We start from the raw sequence: 16,423 nt of genomic DNA on the forward strand, positions 1-16,423 counted from the left end.
CTGACATAAATTTCACTGTGTTATGTATAGAAAAGTTTGAAACATACATACATTATTAGTTAAATATTACAGTGTTTTGTATTGAACTTTATCATTGTCAAAGAGGAAGAAGTTATTTTGCCGCATATTGTTGAACATCTAATAAATGAGCGATAAATCTGTTGAGCATCAAAAAAAAAAAAAATAGTTACACTGAATTAAAAAAAATCATTAATACTGAATCCCACAGTAAACTTTGATTACTACACTATGATGTAAATTTCACTGTATTGTGAATTGAAACGTTTGAAACACACACTATTAGTTAAATATTACAGTGTTTTGTATTAAACTTGAACTTTATCGTTGTCAAAGAAAAAAGGAAGCAGAAGTTATTTTGCCGCATGTTGTTGAACATCTAATAAATGAGCGATAAATCTGTCAGAAAACTTTCAAAAATTCTTTAGGCTGTAGGTATTAGATTAACATTTTAAAAGACTTTAATTGAGATTTGTAGAATGTCTTACAATTCCCTCTGAGTCCTGGACATATAGCAAAATAAACCTTTAACCCATAAAGACCCAGTGCTACTTTTGTGGTGATTCCCAAATGAAATTGTCTCTCTATGTAACCTTTCGTAAGTGATTTATCACCATTTATTATAATATTATCCACTGTATTTTGCATTTTTCCAGTGTAAACAATGTATTTTCCTATATTTAATCTACAGATCATGTAGATATTCTTAAGTAAATCCAAATATTATTATATCAAAACAGAGAAAAATGAAGAAAAAGTGAATTTTTCAGCAAAGATATTAATAACTGTACATAAACCCAGTGTGTCCATCCACTGTCACTGATCCAACTCCATGGGTTTTACTGGTGAGTCAATGTTGTAGAAGATGATGGTGTTTCCATGTTCACTATGGAGCCTCTGAACGTCCAAATGGGTCATATCTGATGACCATGAAAATATGACAAACTATTTTACACCAATTATTTCCATGTATTGACAGGATTAGTGGATCAACAGGTATTAAACATTGTACATCAGTAGATGGGTTTGGTCTCTGGTGGCTGTTTGGGTGTTTATGGGTTAAAAACTCAGCTTTCACTGCAAGCAGTAACAAACATGGGCATATCAACCATATTAAATATGCATATTTATGCTATTTTTATGCGAGGGGGAGGCTTAAATAAACAAATAAAACATTTTTATTTCCTGGTATACTGAAGAGCTGTTACACAAACCAGAATTTAAGACACCACCACTGTGTATAAATGAGGAAATAAAAGACCAAGCAGGATATATTTCTGTGTAGCTTCTTGGCTGCTACAAGTGTTGACTAAGTGAGTAATTAAAAACAGCTCACTTTCATTCCAACTGAGAGCGCCTCCCTCACATCAGTTTTCATTTCATACACTGATTTCAGCAGGTAAACACTTACAAGATCATGAGTTCTGACTCGTAGCGAACCAGGGCGTTTTTCTCTTGCACCAGCTTGAACCACTCTTGCATTAGTTTAGGATCGTCCTTCTTGCCCATGCCTGGAGAAAAAGGTGAAAGCAGAGGATCGGGTGTGAGAAGCCAGGTGGGTGGGTGGGTTGGAGTTTTTGACACCGAGGTCACGCAGACATGGACTGACACAGGCGATGCAATGACAGCCAAGCCAGGATGTCCTTGCTGAGGGATGGCAAGGTGGGAGGGATGGACTTAGACACCCACCCTAGTCAAGTCGGCCATTCTTAGGATGGCGCACAGAAGATGGCGTGGAGCTACTACTTTAACCTTTGCAAATACACACACACACACACATACACACATACATACATACATACACACAACCCCCTCATACAAACAGGCCAAACCTGTTGTTGCAAAGCTGAGAGTTTGTGTTACCCAGTTTGGACTTGTGTCAAACACTACTTTTTCCTATTATTTTTTCCTTTTCATTGTGGGTGGGTAGTAAAGAAAACACAAGCACACCAATCATAACTAAGACGTTCGATGGAAGTAAACCTGAGGACTTGCCATAGGAATTCTTCATCCTCTCCTGCCCACATATTGACCTACTAGAAGAAATAAAATCCTTTGAAATCCTGTTTGTGACGAGTGTTTCAAGAGTGGAAAAATAAAAATAAAGATTGTACTGCCTTGACGTTGTCAGTTACAATATCATATGTTCATTGGCTGGCTTAACATTGAGGCCAATAGGGAAGTATTCACTCCACTATTAAGCCTGCTTAAGGGAGTAAAAGCATGTTCTTTGCTGCTGGCATCATGCATTACAATTGTGCTGTTTTCTTGATCAGCACAATCAGAGCCCAGAACAGCTGCAGACTTTTCTTGCACGTCTACTGTGGGCAGAGACCAGTCTATTGTATAGGGCATGCTTAGAGAGGTCTGCTGCTGGAGTGATGCATCCTTTTCATTATCTGACTGCAGCAGGTGGAGCTAAGCGCTTTCAATGAAACACCAGAAGGCAAACCTCAACGCAGCGTGACATACTTAGCTGGGGAAGAGGAGGCTCTTGCAAAACAAAAAGAAAAAACATGGTACACACATAAATTGCATGGCTGTGGTCTCGGGGGTTGGCTTTAGCTAATTAACAGACAAGGGACAGAGAGAGGAGAAGCTGGAGAAAAGTTGCTCACACTGGAGAGAAGTACAAAACGTAGAAACAAAGAAAGAATTAAAAGAAAAAAAAAAAACAAAACAAAAAAGGAAACAAGGCTGAGTTATCACAACTGAGCGTTCTTGGACTATTTCAACCTGCTTCACCGCCACCTCCCCTCAACCAAAGGCTCCAAAAACAAAAGAGGCACCAGTACAAGAAAAACGGCAAAAACAGAACAAAAAAAACCAGATCACACACATACACACACACACACAAAAAAGCATGTTTCTTCACATAGATTGAAAGCTCAGGCAGAATCTCCACTGACAGGTGTTAGAAACGAGAACAAACCAGAAGAACCATTAATTTTTAACACTTGTTTTGAGTTGGGAGTCGAATATTTACATCAAATCATCACACCATGCAAGTTTCTCACTCCTTAACCCACAAATTTGCCCGCAAAACTAGCCACATCTCCAATGTTCATCACAGTATATTATCATTTTAGGAAAATCCTGAACAAAACCAGAAATTTTAGATACCAGAAAAAGCTATGTGGCTTTACAAATTTTTGTTCAACAGGAACCAGAACACATGCGGTTAAGGTCACACTACAGCAGAGTAGTTTCCCCTTTATGTTGCTGCAACTGCTACCGCTTGGAATTATGGGAGGAAAAAGTCAAATGTCGACCTCCCTTTTTTTATTTTTCCCAGGTACTACATTTTCTAATAATTTACACAAAACTAGAGCACATAACGAAGAATAAAGAACATAATGCAATCACTGGCCTTTACTGTAAACATATAAAGTAGAATGAAACTGCGGCAAAATTTACTGACACTTGAATAAAGAAGTCTGAGCAACGGATGATGTTTTTTTTTTAATCCGTAAAAATGCCATTTGTCATGAGTTTTAAAGGTTTTATTAGCAAGAACTCCCTCAATGTTGGGTTAAACTTTCTGGGGAAATCTACTGAGCCTGATTTCACACAAATGGAGAGGACAGGGGAAAGGAAGAGGACAGGGTGGGTAGATGAGGACAAGGAAGGAGGAGGAGGGGGGGTGGCCCGGTACTGTAGATCCTTACGGTTGCCAAGGTAACCCGCCACAACCGTGAACAGAGGCGGCGAGGTTACGTTACCTTCCGGCGAACAGCAGGGGCAGAAGGAGAGAGGTCTTCGGCGCGGCACCGTCACAAAGGGCTCAACTTCCACGAGACAAAGGGAAAGAGTTTGAGGGTAGATGGGTACATCGTTGGACAAAGAGAGAGACAGAGTGGTGGAAATAATGTAGCAGGGAGAGAACAGAAGTTAAAGAGAAAAGAGCAGTAGACATGGAGTGTGTGTGTATGTGTGTGTTTTGTTTTGTTTTTTTTTTTTCCTTGATCGAGGGTGAAAAGGGGAAGGAGAAGGGCGAGGTGGGGAAATGGGGCGGGATGTGAAAGAAAGAGCATCGAGGAGAAAAATCAAAAAAGGGCTGGAGCACTGTGATAGGGAGAGAAGACAAATCACCTAGAGAGAGGAGGTGGGAGACATCAGCTGTGTGGTGTGAGGGACGATAAAAGGTGTAAAAAAAAAAAAATAAATAAATAAAAATAAGGGAAAGGAAACAAAAGACGACCAAACAGCCTAGTGCAGCGAAGGGGAAAATAATCTCTGTTTGACGTTGCATCTGCCGCTCTTCACTTACCCTTCAATTAGGAGACATCGCACTAAGTCAGTTACTATGCATGGTAAGGGAATAAAACGGTTCGCAGTTGTATTGCTTGGAAGAGTTCGCAAAATGGTTATTAAAGCCATTACTGATCGCCAGGAGATAAAACTCAATCACAGACGATGATTGCTTCTTCTTTAACGATATTTTTCCAGCTCCTTGTAAACACTACTTGAACATGTTTATATCAGCCGTCTCAATTTGCTGCCAGTGTGGTAGCTTTTGAAGAACAAAACAGTATTTTTCCTATTATCAGACATAGCAGGTAGTCTTACAAAAGATCAGAAATGTTGGAGGCTAGATTAATAACCTTCAAAATACCGTAAGATATGAAAGTGGAGGACAAATCTGAGAAAGTAAAAAAAAAAAAAACTTCAATGCAACATGTGTATAATGGCAAGAATAAGATCCTAATAGCAACACAATTAATGTGTTTTTTTATATGAAATAAAATGAAATATAATAAATGATGAATATTACTACAAGGGACTATCACAGAGAACAAGTAACAATGCATTCCATATTTAGAAAATTTAGAAATTTGGTCTGACTCCTAAGAAAATTCGGCAGCTTTGCCAAAAACTGCAAAAATTGGCAAATGCATTGACATCCAATCAATAAATCCCTAAAGGTATGATCATCATTTAAGAGAGAAGGGCTGGGTGATATGGACAAAAAAAAAAAAAAAAAAGTCAATACTGATGTTTCTCACAAAAAACGCCAAACGGTATTTGCTCCTGTTTTTGTCCCGAGTCAAAGTACAAGGAGCTATTTGAGTATCAGTGGTTTAATGCTTTTTTTATTTAATGGTTATAACATTTCATAAATCTAGAGGTGTAATATAAAAACATACACCTATGAAACAAAATATGAAACACTAACATTCTGTTTTAAATCTTCAAAACAAAAAATATGATCTTTATCTTGATATGAAACTATAGGGAAATAATCACAGCCACTGATCTATGAGGATAATTACCATTTTCATATCATGTAATCACCCAGCCCTAAAAGAAAAGATAAAAAAAAGAGGAGGAAAACTGTCGTGAAGTCTAAGAGTCTTAAAAAGCAAGACTTGCACACTTTGTTAGTGCTGTGTCAGTGTTGTAGATAGGTCCACCATCCTCCACTATCACTCTGGAACAGGGTAAATGTTATCGGGGTTGTTTGGCTAGTTCCTGAGCAGAGGATGCTGCATCAATGCATTTGCAAAATAGTGTCGAGAGAGAAGTCGTTTTGGTAGAAAAAAATGACTAAAGCCTGCTACATACTCCGAGAGAACAGAGACTTTTCTTCTCGCTCCTGGGGCTACAGCCCTGCTTTTGGAGTTCTCACAGTTTGATCTTGACACACTGTCCAGGTAGCACTTTCTTTTCGTGCAATGTGTGAGAACTTGCGTGACTGGTCAGGGATTCAAAGTGGGTGGGGTTAATGCAGAAAAGCGGAGAACTTCCCAAGAGTTTGGCACCTGAGTTTCTCGTAAAGTATGAAATGTACCAGCCAGAACAAACTTTGTATTTTGAACTTCTTGCCAGCTGAAAAAGACGAAAAATTTTTCTGTTCTTGCAAAGTTTACTGCATATTCAGGTGCCCTGTGTTGTATAGTAACAAAGTAATAGTACTTCACTACAGTACTCAAGTATGTTTTGGGCAAATTTGTACTTTACAGAGTATTTTTTGTTACCTCCATCAAGAAGGTTTTGTTTTCATCTGGATTTTTTGTTTGTTAGCAAGATAACTCAAAAAGTTATGGAAGGACTTTGATGAAATTTTCAGGAAATGTTGATACTGGCACAAGGAACAAGTGATTACATTTTGGTGGTGATTTTGGGGGGGGACTAATCTGCCTTGGTGGAGGTCTGTGCTCTCCAAGTGCTTTTCTCGTTCTGTTTACTTTCACATTAACTTCACTACATTTCCTAATCAAATTGCATACTTTTACTCTGATACACTTTTAATGCACAGTATCATTACTCGTTACACAAAAAAATCGTGTGTTTTCACTGCTGAGATTGCCAGTGACTATAACAAAATCAGGAAGCTGATATGTAATTGAGCCTAATCGTGTAATGCGCAGGTGCGAACGACGGTCCACACTCAACCTGTCGGCATTCTGTTGATGTGAGCAGCAGCGTAATATTCTAAATTCAGACTCCCTTTGGTTTTTATTAACATTTACTTGTGCTTTTGCTTTCATAACTTGAGTACATTTAATTGTAGATTACTTAATATACGTAAGTACACTAAATACTAGATACTTAAAGACTTTAACTTGAGTAGCATTTCAGTTGGTGACTTGAACTTCTATATCAAAGTATTTTTTTGATAGGGTATCTATACTTCTACTCAAGTGGGACTTTCCAGTACTTTATACAACACTGCAGGAGTCGAACTCATGGGAGCTCCTCTGCTTTGCTGCATTAACCACGCCCACTTCAAATATCTGCCCAATCGTTCTCGCATACGTATGAGAAAAAAGTTCTGCCCGGACAGTGTGTTGAGAACAAGCTGTGAGAACTCCAAAACTGCAGCCCTGGGAGAGAGAAGAAAATTCTCTGTTCTCGTGGCATATGTAGCAGAATTTGCCAAAAAAAAAAAAAAAAAACGGAACAGAACAATGTGTTTATCAAAACTTTTTTAGAGTGGAGTTACAGCCCAGAGTTTGTTGCACAGTCATGTAGCGAGGGGGACTTTCAAAGCAATAATGCACAGATAATGCGCAATCCTGCAACTATGCTACAGAAATATTCACCTTTACTCTGGCGGAGAAACTGTTTTCAGCCAGATTAGATGTATAGTTTTTGATGCTCTTAATGCAATAAGTGTGATAAAACACAATACACATGCAAATGATAATCTGGTTGGTCAAAATTCAGCAAAAACATGTTTGAAAGTACAGTCATTCTTTGTAATACACCCAAACGCTGCACCCAGCAGTAGTGAGTCAAAGTAAAACACCATATTCCAGCAGCTGTACGAGCAAACTCTGAACTCACATCATGTCTCTGGTTCCTCTAGGAGTTTATTTTGTACTTGTGTTAACATCAGAACTCCACGCAATCTCCTGTCTGATGAGTGACAGCAAGACAGAACCACAGGGAAGCACAGGCCTTTCTCAAATATGTGGAAATGCACCTTTAATCACTCCTACTGAGGAATCCAGCTGTCACTCAATAACTTCGACGAGACAAAGAAAACACAGCTTTCTAATAACAAAAGATGCATTTCACCAATATTTAAACAAAGGCCAGGATGTAACAGAGTTCAACAGATACCACAGGACGTCTCACCCATACACAGTGTTACTATTGATCAGTTGCAGTAGAGACTAAGCAGCTATGGGTCAAGTTACAACACTGCCCATTAGCGCATACTATACAAACATACACACACACACACATACAAACACACATTCTGGGAGTTATGCAACTGAGCAGGTATGAGAAAGTCAAGGATGCCATTATTGGCATTAAGGACAGAACTACAGCAGCACACAGCTCAGAGGGGGAAGCTACAAGCCAGACCAGCAGTTTAGTATGAGTCAATACACAACAAATTAGAAAACAGCATTCGTATAGAGTTCGTAAGTGTTTCTTGTCCATGTAAGGCTTTTGTGAGTGTAAGAGTTTTTTTGTTTTTGCACAATACACAAGTCTAATGTAGATGAAGATGTTGTGAAACTTCTGTAACTTCAGAAACAGTCCATGTAAGAACACAGAACTGACTTTAAATGCAGTATTTAATTGTGATATCAGAAAACCACATCATTTTAAATGACAGAATATTTTTTGCACATTTATTTATGTATATTTATTTAATTATCATATTGACATATTGATAATACAGGGTGGGGAAGCAAAATTTACAATATTTTGAGGTAGGGATTGAAAGACAGTGTATGACCAATTAGTTTATTGAAAGTCATGAGAATTTATTTGCCACAGGAAAACTGACATAACAGAAAATGTTTTTATTCTATGTGTCCTCCTTCCTTCTCAATAACTGCCTTCACACGCTTCCTGAAACTTGCGCAAGTGTTCCTCAAATATTCGGGTGACAACTTCTCCCATTCTTCTTTAATAGTATCTTCCAGACTTTCTCGTAATAGTTTTGCTCATAGTCATTCTCTTCTTTACATTATAAACAGTCTTTATGGACACCAACTATTTTTGAAATCTCCTTTGGTGTGACGAGTGCATTCAGCAAATCACACACTCTTCGACGTTTGCTTTCCTGATTACTCATATGGGCAAAAGTTTCCGAAAAGGTACGAATAATAGTGTTAGGTATGATTATGACATCAATATATGTTTGGTTTCAAAACAATTGACGTAGTGCCTGCAGAGAAAAAACAACAAAATGTTCATTGTAAATTTTGCTTCCCCACCCTGTATATATTGTCTAGTAAATGGGTCGGCAACCTTTGCAATCTAAATAGTTATTTTAAGACAGAAATAGAAAAACAAAACTGTCTGGAGCCAAAAGATACCCTTATCTATCTATCTATCTATCTATCTATCTATCTAGATAAATATAGATATATATAAAGACTGTCATTGGTCCTGTTGTGCACTGAGCCATTGCATCGTAATTTCATTTTGATGCACATCTTAATGACAAATAGTCTAAGTCTGTGTCTTTCCTCCAATTGGTAACTGTTTAAGAAACTCATTAGGAATAGTTTGTACAGAATATGTGGAGAATAAATCAAAGCTTGAGTGCCTTTACAGAACCGCAAAGAAATTACAGAACTAAAGAAAACGGTGATATTTGTCATTATTTTCCTCCAAAAATCAACTGGTATGTGAAGGCTTTCTTTGCAATGAAGAATACAGATGAATATCTTCAGTGTCGTAAAATTAAAAAGTAATCTACTTTTACTACTACTACTATTGTTTTTCTTTAAATTTATTTGGAGTATAGTCGACATTTTTACAACCGCATAACATCAGAATCACTTTATGGTAGCGACAATAACAATAAGATGTGTAAAAAAAAAAAGGTTATTCATTTCCTTATGGTTTTTGACATAGCCACATTGTGCCAAGTGGAAAAGGGCCCAAGAGCCACAGGTTGCCTACTCCTGGTCTAGAACAAACAGTTGTGGAAAAAATGATTAGACCACCCCTTGTTTTCTTCAATTTCTTGTTCGTTTTAATGTCTGGTACAACTAAAGGTACATTTGTTTGGACAAATATAATGAAAACAACAAAAATAGCTCAAAAGAGTTTAATTTCAGAGCTAATATCTAGCCATTTTCCATGTTTTCTTGATAATAACCAAATTCACTTAAGTTCTTACATCAATAGCTATGGCATTGTACTGACAAAAACAGTGCTTTTAGGCATTCCATGTTTTCTTTTCTGTCTGTTTTAGTCACATGATACACACAGGAGTTAGTACTTGATTCCATAACCATTGTTTCTGATGACTTTTAATGGTCTAATAATTTTTTCCGTGACTATATTGTACAAATTGCTGTTCTAATTGTGTTTTAATAGAGTGTTTTAATATGTATATCTGTGTCTATATGTTTGCATATTTAGAGCTTTTTCCTTTTTTTCTCTTTTGTTGTATCGATCATTTCTTTCTTGCTACTTTTTATTATACTTGGACTAACTGTAACACAAGCATTTCACCCTGGGATTAATACAGTATTGAAATTATGACAAACATAAAAGATGCACAACCAACCAAGTTTCTAAATCGTTATTATTAACTAGTATTGCAATTCATTTTAATCAGGCATCTTTGAACAACACTTTCCATCATGAATTTGGTGATATCCACCGCTTACATATATTTAAGCCCTTTTCACACAGGACGAGTACTTCTTGTGCACTTGTGGATCCAATGGTATTTTGTAACATTTGCTTCTGAATTCAATCCCCTGAGAATTTGCCATGTCTGTAAAATGTGAAGTAAAAATCTCACCACAAAGTACCTTACCCACCGTATGTCAGTATTTCAACAAGCATAGAAGTCTGATGATAATATTAGTCCTTTAGGAGTCAACATGTTAATGATTTGGTATGATTTGGCATGAATTTTGTTTTTTGATGCTTATTTATTCCGCTCCTGTCACAGTAGAAGACCGGCTGGTGGTGATAAATGAAAGTCTCAAGTGTTCTGAGTGGAAAATCAAAAGGCTCATGTCACGATATAGCCTAGTAAAGATATTCGCTGAAAGAGCAACCTTAAATCCTACAGAGGAGCGACATCTCAATAAGGAACATTTTTCTGTCTTTCAACACTTATCTATTCATGGTGTGCCTGCCCTTGACATCAGAACAGGGGACGGATGTCAGTATATTTGAATAAAAAACAGACTTTGCTTTAACTGCAAAATGCACCAGATGTAGTGCAGACATACATGGATAATATCCATATAATCAGAGGTCTACAGGTTTGTCCCATGCGAATAGGGCTTTAATCTACTGTATACTATTGTTGAATTCTAAATGACTGTACACATTTTTTAATTACTAGAGAATAAACACATTCTGAAGTGCTAATTTTTTACATTTTCACATTTTTTTCAGGAACAGTGTGTGCTGTGCATTTAAATGAAGTCATGTATTTTGCCGTTTGGATTGCCCTTATATTATGCTGCTGTGTGTACTCTGGAGTGTACGTGTAAAGAAGTGACAAATAAAAGTTACTCATTAAATTTTTTTTTTTTTTCCATTTATCATTCATAAGTTTATAGAGATCAAAGAAGATCTTAAGAGGACAGCATGAGGCCAAGTGTCTGATCTCTGCTTGATGTAAAGAGTGTTTGAACTCAAAACTCTGTAAGTGGGGAGGGCAGGGGAATGTTGGGAGAGGGAGAAGGGGAGGCAAACGGCACAAAGTTTTGCAGCGAGGCTATAAAACCAGCCAGCCAGCCAGCCAGCCAGCCAGCCAGCCAACTGACGTAGATATGAGGGGGTACAAAGCTCAAGTAGTAAAGACAGATTGGGGAAGGACAGATTGGGTTAGCCATTAGGTTAGTTTAAAGCGACAGATTTGAAATACATACCGCCCAGATGCAAGTCCAGGATTTCACTGTAATTAGAATCTCCCCAATAGTCTACAATGACAGGGATATATTAGAGATAGGAGTTACTTCACACAGCCCCAAACTGGGAAAACACACACAAAATTCTCCAACAACAGCAAGTCATGCACGTTTCTTGCAGACACAAATGCCGACACACATCCTCGCACTGCAGCAAAACTCAGAACAAAGAGAGTCCATCAGTACTCACCGAGGTTTATAATGCAGACAGATTCGGCTTGTGCAATATACAAGGCATTTCCCAAAAAATAATAAGAGAGTGCTACATAGATTTGCTGTATTGCTGTTGACTGGTTTAGTCTGCTTATTTTATACACAGCCTCTAGAGTGGTGTTGAGTCATGTGTGCAGACTTGAATTAGTATTTGTATTAAGTGAATTCAACAAAGGGAGAAAAGTTCAATTTTTGTGTTCTGTTATAATATTACGGCAATTATTTCAATAGCAAAGAGCAGCTGAGTGTTAAGTGAGACCTTTGCTTATAATACATGAAGTCACGTAAATAGTTCCGGATGGTTGCAGTCATTTTCTGCACCAAAACAACAAAAGCAGAATATGTTTGTAGACAAGATCTCAACAAAAATCTTTATAAAATCACTCAGCCACAACAGATATTTACCAAAAAAAATGTAATAAAGATGTCACCCTGTTATGCATTCTAAATTTGATTTGTTTTATTCAGATTGCATTTAGGAAATGTAAGTACGGAAACTCTCCTCATTGAGAGGCAGTGAAGGAGACAAATAACATCCAGAATGAGCACAAACAAATCTATGTCGGGACACACATTCTCCTGGTCGCATGCATCTCGGACTGACGATGGCGGACATGTTATGAACGGACAAAGATCAACATGTTCAGACATGGAGAACTGTTGCAGTGTGTCACCACAGATGGAACCTACATAACAGTGTCACATGTCATCAACAGAAAAAGGAAACTACGGTAAATCTAATACCTGATCTTCTTTTGTGCTGTTTGGGTAATGTATAAGTACCTTTATACAATCCTTTAAGAGAGTAGAGTAGTAAACAAGTTAAAACATACTCATAACAAGTGATTGGACAAACAGCTGTTGGGAAAATTAGTAGGAAAATGGCCAAATTTAAAGAAATGACATGTATTTTATTTTCTTTCCATCTACCGTACGTGCATGCATTTGGACGATAAAGGTTTATTCTGTCACCATTAAATCAATTAGGATGAAATTACACTTAATAGCTTACGTTCATGCAAAAAACATCTCATTTTCATCCGCTGCTGCTAAAGACTATTCATGCTTCACACGCCTATAATACAGGCACAAATAAAGAACTGAGCGCCTCTGTTACAAACGTTAATAATGCATTCCTCATTTTTTCCAACTAGATTGTCTGTGATAGTCCCTTGTAAGAACAATTTGGGTTTATTACCACCCATTTGCGCAGAAAGTCTCCCTTGAATTATGCTGCATTTCAAGTGAATAAATAACAAAGGCCATTTCAATACAGTCTAAATGAACGCGCAGGGACAGTTTTCCTGAGGTAATGCAATTCGTGGTTACATCACCCTAATCATCAATATTATTATTAGTCCCATCGGAACTCTAGAAATAACCGAACCCGTATCACATCAAGATAAAACACTGTCTCATCGGCGACGGTGGAGCGGAGCTGACGCAAAAACAAGATTTAATTGTCAAACGCAGTAAATCCCATAGAACATTTTTAATAATGAAAGAGTTACAACTGTTACGAAGCGACACACTACACTATTTCACCGAATATGGATGCTGTGTATAATCTGCAGTAATGCACTCAATGTCACATGGGATACAACAGATGAACGGATAAAGGCTCGTTACCTGCTTCTCCTCGCAAAGCTTTCTCCACGGCCACGCCCCTCTCCTCCAGCTGCCTCTGCTTCTCCTCCACCTGCTCCAACTGCCTCTGGATAATCTGAGGGGCCGAGCAATTTAAGAGTCACACAAACAAGGAGAAAAAGCACTTTCTAAGCAATCTCAGACTGGGATCATGGGAGATGACATCTAGCACTAATTACAACTGATTTGACTAAAGTCCTTTCTGAGAGAGGCGTCTGGAGAGCTGACTGTACCTCTGCTGATGAAACAATTTACCCTCATTATGAAAATAAATATCCAGTAGTGCACACGGACAGTTAATTAGAGCTCGACTCAAGCATCAAAATATAATTTCATGATTTTTTTTTTTTAAAGCAAAAACCTTTAATAATTTACAATGTTTTTACCACTGCCACATTCCCATTTTGACATTTTTATTGGCAGCATCTTTTAAGTGATAAAAAATGATGGAGATGATGGAGCCTCTTAGGATTTTTGAGAAGGGCCCACTATCCACTTCCAATTCCTCAATGACGTGACTGAGTATATCTTAATAAATATCAGATAAAGAACCATATACTTTGCTCACTACATCTAAAAGATGCCTGTTTGGTGGGGATGTTTTTAATTTTGCTTTTAGAAATCCCCATGTAACTTTCAGGCTCATGCTTTGGACTAACAGAGGTTTGGAGTAATTATAAATACTTGTTTATTCCCAGTACATTCAGATTATTAAAGAATAACATAGGACCTTCTTAAAACTTTAAAATTTTCTATTTTGTTTGCTATTTTCTGAGTTTTTAAATACATTGATTGCATGTATTTATTCCTTTACTGGATTCTTTTATGTGTTGTTTCTTGCACATGTATCTGTCTTGTTGCCTATATGGGTTTTTAATACAGATTATACTGAATTTAACTAAACTGAACTGAAGTATTAAGACATGTTTGCATGGATAACATTTCCTAAAATGTAAAAGAGAGGCCTTTAGTTAAAAGAGGAATTGCTACTGGTATTTTAAAGTGTAACACACTGTTAATCATAAAGTCGGTATAATTTTGTTTTCAGACACATTCCTCTTTTTATACGCATCAGTAATTACCTTTGACCGGTACATACTGAGTCCCACTTAAACTTTATCTTGTTTCATAAAAAGAGGTAAAAATATTTTATGCACAACAGTTATATGCAATATGTAGTACATGAAAGAGACATAATATGTGAGATGAATAAGTTTGTGTTTATACTGAGGACTGATGGTAAATGCATAAACTGTGTATATTAAAAAAAGCTTATTTTAAAGGCGCTATTTTTGTTAGATTTTTTTATTTTTATTTCAGGCTCTAACATCCTCTTAGTGCTAGACTCCATGGACTGGATCTGCTATTGCATGTACTAATTTGTGTGTGCAATCTAGAATTTCACGTGTGGAGCTGAACCATGGTTTGGGGGTGATTTACTAAGAGTGATTCCGTAAATGACAACAGGTACAAAATCTTGGAGACCGCCCTTTTTAAATGAGAATTTTGCATGCACTACTGGTTGTCGTCATGGAGACAACATGCTGGAAAAACTGCTCTGGGATACGGCAGCACTAATAGCAACAGTGCGATGGGATGATCTAGTAACATTGCAAGGAGTTTAGTCATAGAAGGTACTGCATGACTCCTTGTGACTGGCCCCAAATCATCCTCTAGTTCATCTAGAACAGGAGTGTCAAACTCAGATCCACGAGGGCCAGTATCCTGCATGTTTTAGATGTTTCCCTCTTCCATCACACCTGGAAGCCATTACATCGTTATCAGGCTTCTGCAGAGCTTGATGATGAGCTGATCATTAATTGAACCAGGTGTGGCTGGAAGAAGGAAATATCTAAAACATGCAGGATACCGGCCCTCGAGGACCGGAGTTTGACACCTGTGATCTAGAAGTTCTGAAATGACATTGCTGGGCTGGATTCATTTTAGAGGTGGGGGGCCGTGGGGGTTGTTGGATTGCATGACTGTCAGGCGGACATAATTTTGTCACACTGTAGCCTAATGTCGGCACCTATTTTTAATCACAATTATCAGATTAAGTGGAAAAATAGCCTTTTCTACAAGAGTCCCATGAAGTGGGGGGACATATGTCACAATCATTTTTTCTTCTGTCATTCCAAAAATGTTCACATGAGGGTGAAAAATGCATTCTCTGCCTCTTGTTTCATCATTTCATTGTCTCCTTGCGACAATAATTACAATTACGCAAACAAATAGTCTGCACCACCCTTTGAGATTTGTTAAACATAGATGCAGTTTCTATCAGCAAAATTACTTTCGGGTTTGATAAATCACTTTGCGTGTGCTATATTAACATATTGACATTTTTTTCCTCCCAGAACACGCACAATTGCATGTAATCGCCCTATATTGCATATTCATAACTGAATGCAGACATGCTATTTTGCACCTTTGAAAGATGCAACCCTTAGTGCGCACTATTAGTAAATCAGTTTGTACATTTTTTTTTTGCGTGTGCAATGAGTTCGCACACGTTTTTATACGCAAACCTTTAGTAGATCCGACCCTATCAGTAGAACGTATGAGGTAAACAAGAAACACTGTTTGGGCTCTGTGAATAGCGGCTAAAAAAGGAAACAAAATTCCAGCCAGCGAACCACAGCTCCGGCTTAGTGCTGAGTCAGTAGACTGGGAGTCTGACTGAAGAGTTACAACATCAATCCCAGTAGATTTCCCGACCAAATGATGAATTTGGCTCGACTCCAAAGCATCTGAGTCACGTTAAAGTGGCCATATGTTTAACTGACTCCATTCTGTGATAATGTTTCTATTCTGTACAATAAATCCAACTGAAAAATAAATATCGTAACAGCGAGAATGGAAAGAGTGCACAAGGGTGTAAAATAGTCATATTATATGTACTAAATTTTGTCTATGACAGGGGGTTATTAGAAAAGGAATTTGCAGGTCAGAGACAGGGTAATGGTTTATAATTAACTACTGGGTGATATGTGAGCCGATCTGGTGGACTGTGCTCTTGGTATGAATGGACTAGTACACCTTACCTGGGCTCTGTGCAGCCTCTTGAGTTCCTCCTGCTTGGCTTGTCTTCTGGCTGCTTTCTGGACCCTGCGTGTCAGCTTGGCATTCAGCTCTTCCTCTGTGTAGGTTTTCTGGTGCGACAACAAAACCAAACGTCAGCAATTTCTTAT

At 37.8% G+C, this 16,423-nt stretch overlaps 1 protein-coding gene across 6 annotated transcripts in view; it reads right to left on the reverse strand.

Moving 5' to 3' along the window:
- The window catches only part of mical3a (microtubule associated monooxygenase, calponin and LIM domain containing 3a), a 148,573-nt gene that overhangs the window by 3,211 nt on the left and 128,939 nt on the right, over positions 1-16,423 (reverse strand). For 4 of the 6 annotated variants that reach the window (XM_030136913.1, XM_030136915.1, XM_030136916.1 and 1 more), the window contains 5 exons: positions 16,277-16,384; positions 13,215-13,308; positions 12,330-12,380; positions 11,334-11,384; positions 1,430-1,529 (listed from right to left, as the gene is read on the reverse strand). In XM_030136913.1, the coding sequence (XP_029992773.1) occupies positions 1,430-1,529; positions 11,334-11,384; positions 12,330-12,380; positions 13,215-13,308; positions 16,277-16,384 (404 nt within the window). The remainder of the gene's footprint in view (positions 1-1,429; positions 1,530-11,333; positions 11,385-12,329; positions 12,381-13,214; positions 13,309-16,276; positions 16,385-16,423) is intronic. The other 2 variants (XM_030136918.1, XM_030136919.1) reach the window with 2 other exon arrangements.

Source organism: Sphaeramia orbicularis, chromosome 6, assembly GCF_902148855.1.
Source record: "Sphaeramia orbicularis chromosome 6, fSphaOr1.1, whole genome shotgun sequence".
In the NCBI taxonomy this organism is placed as follows: domain Eukaryota; kingdom Metazoa; phylum Chordata; class Actinopteri; order Kurtiformes; family Apogonidae; genus Sphaeramia; species Sphaeramia orbicularis.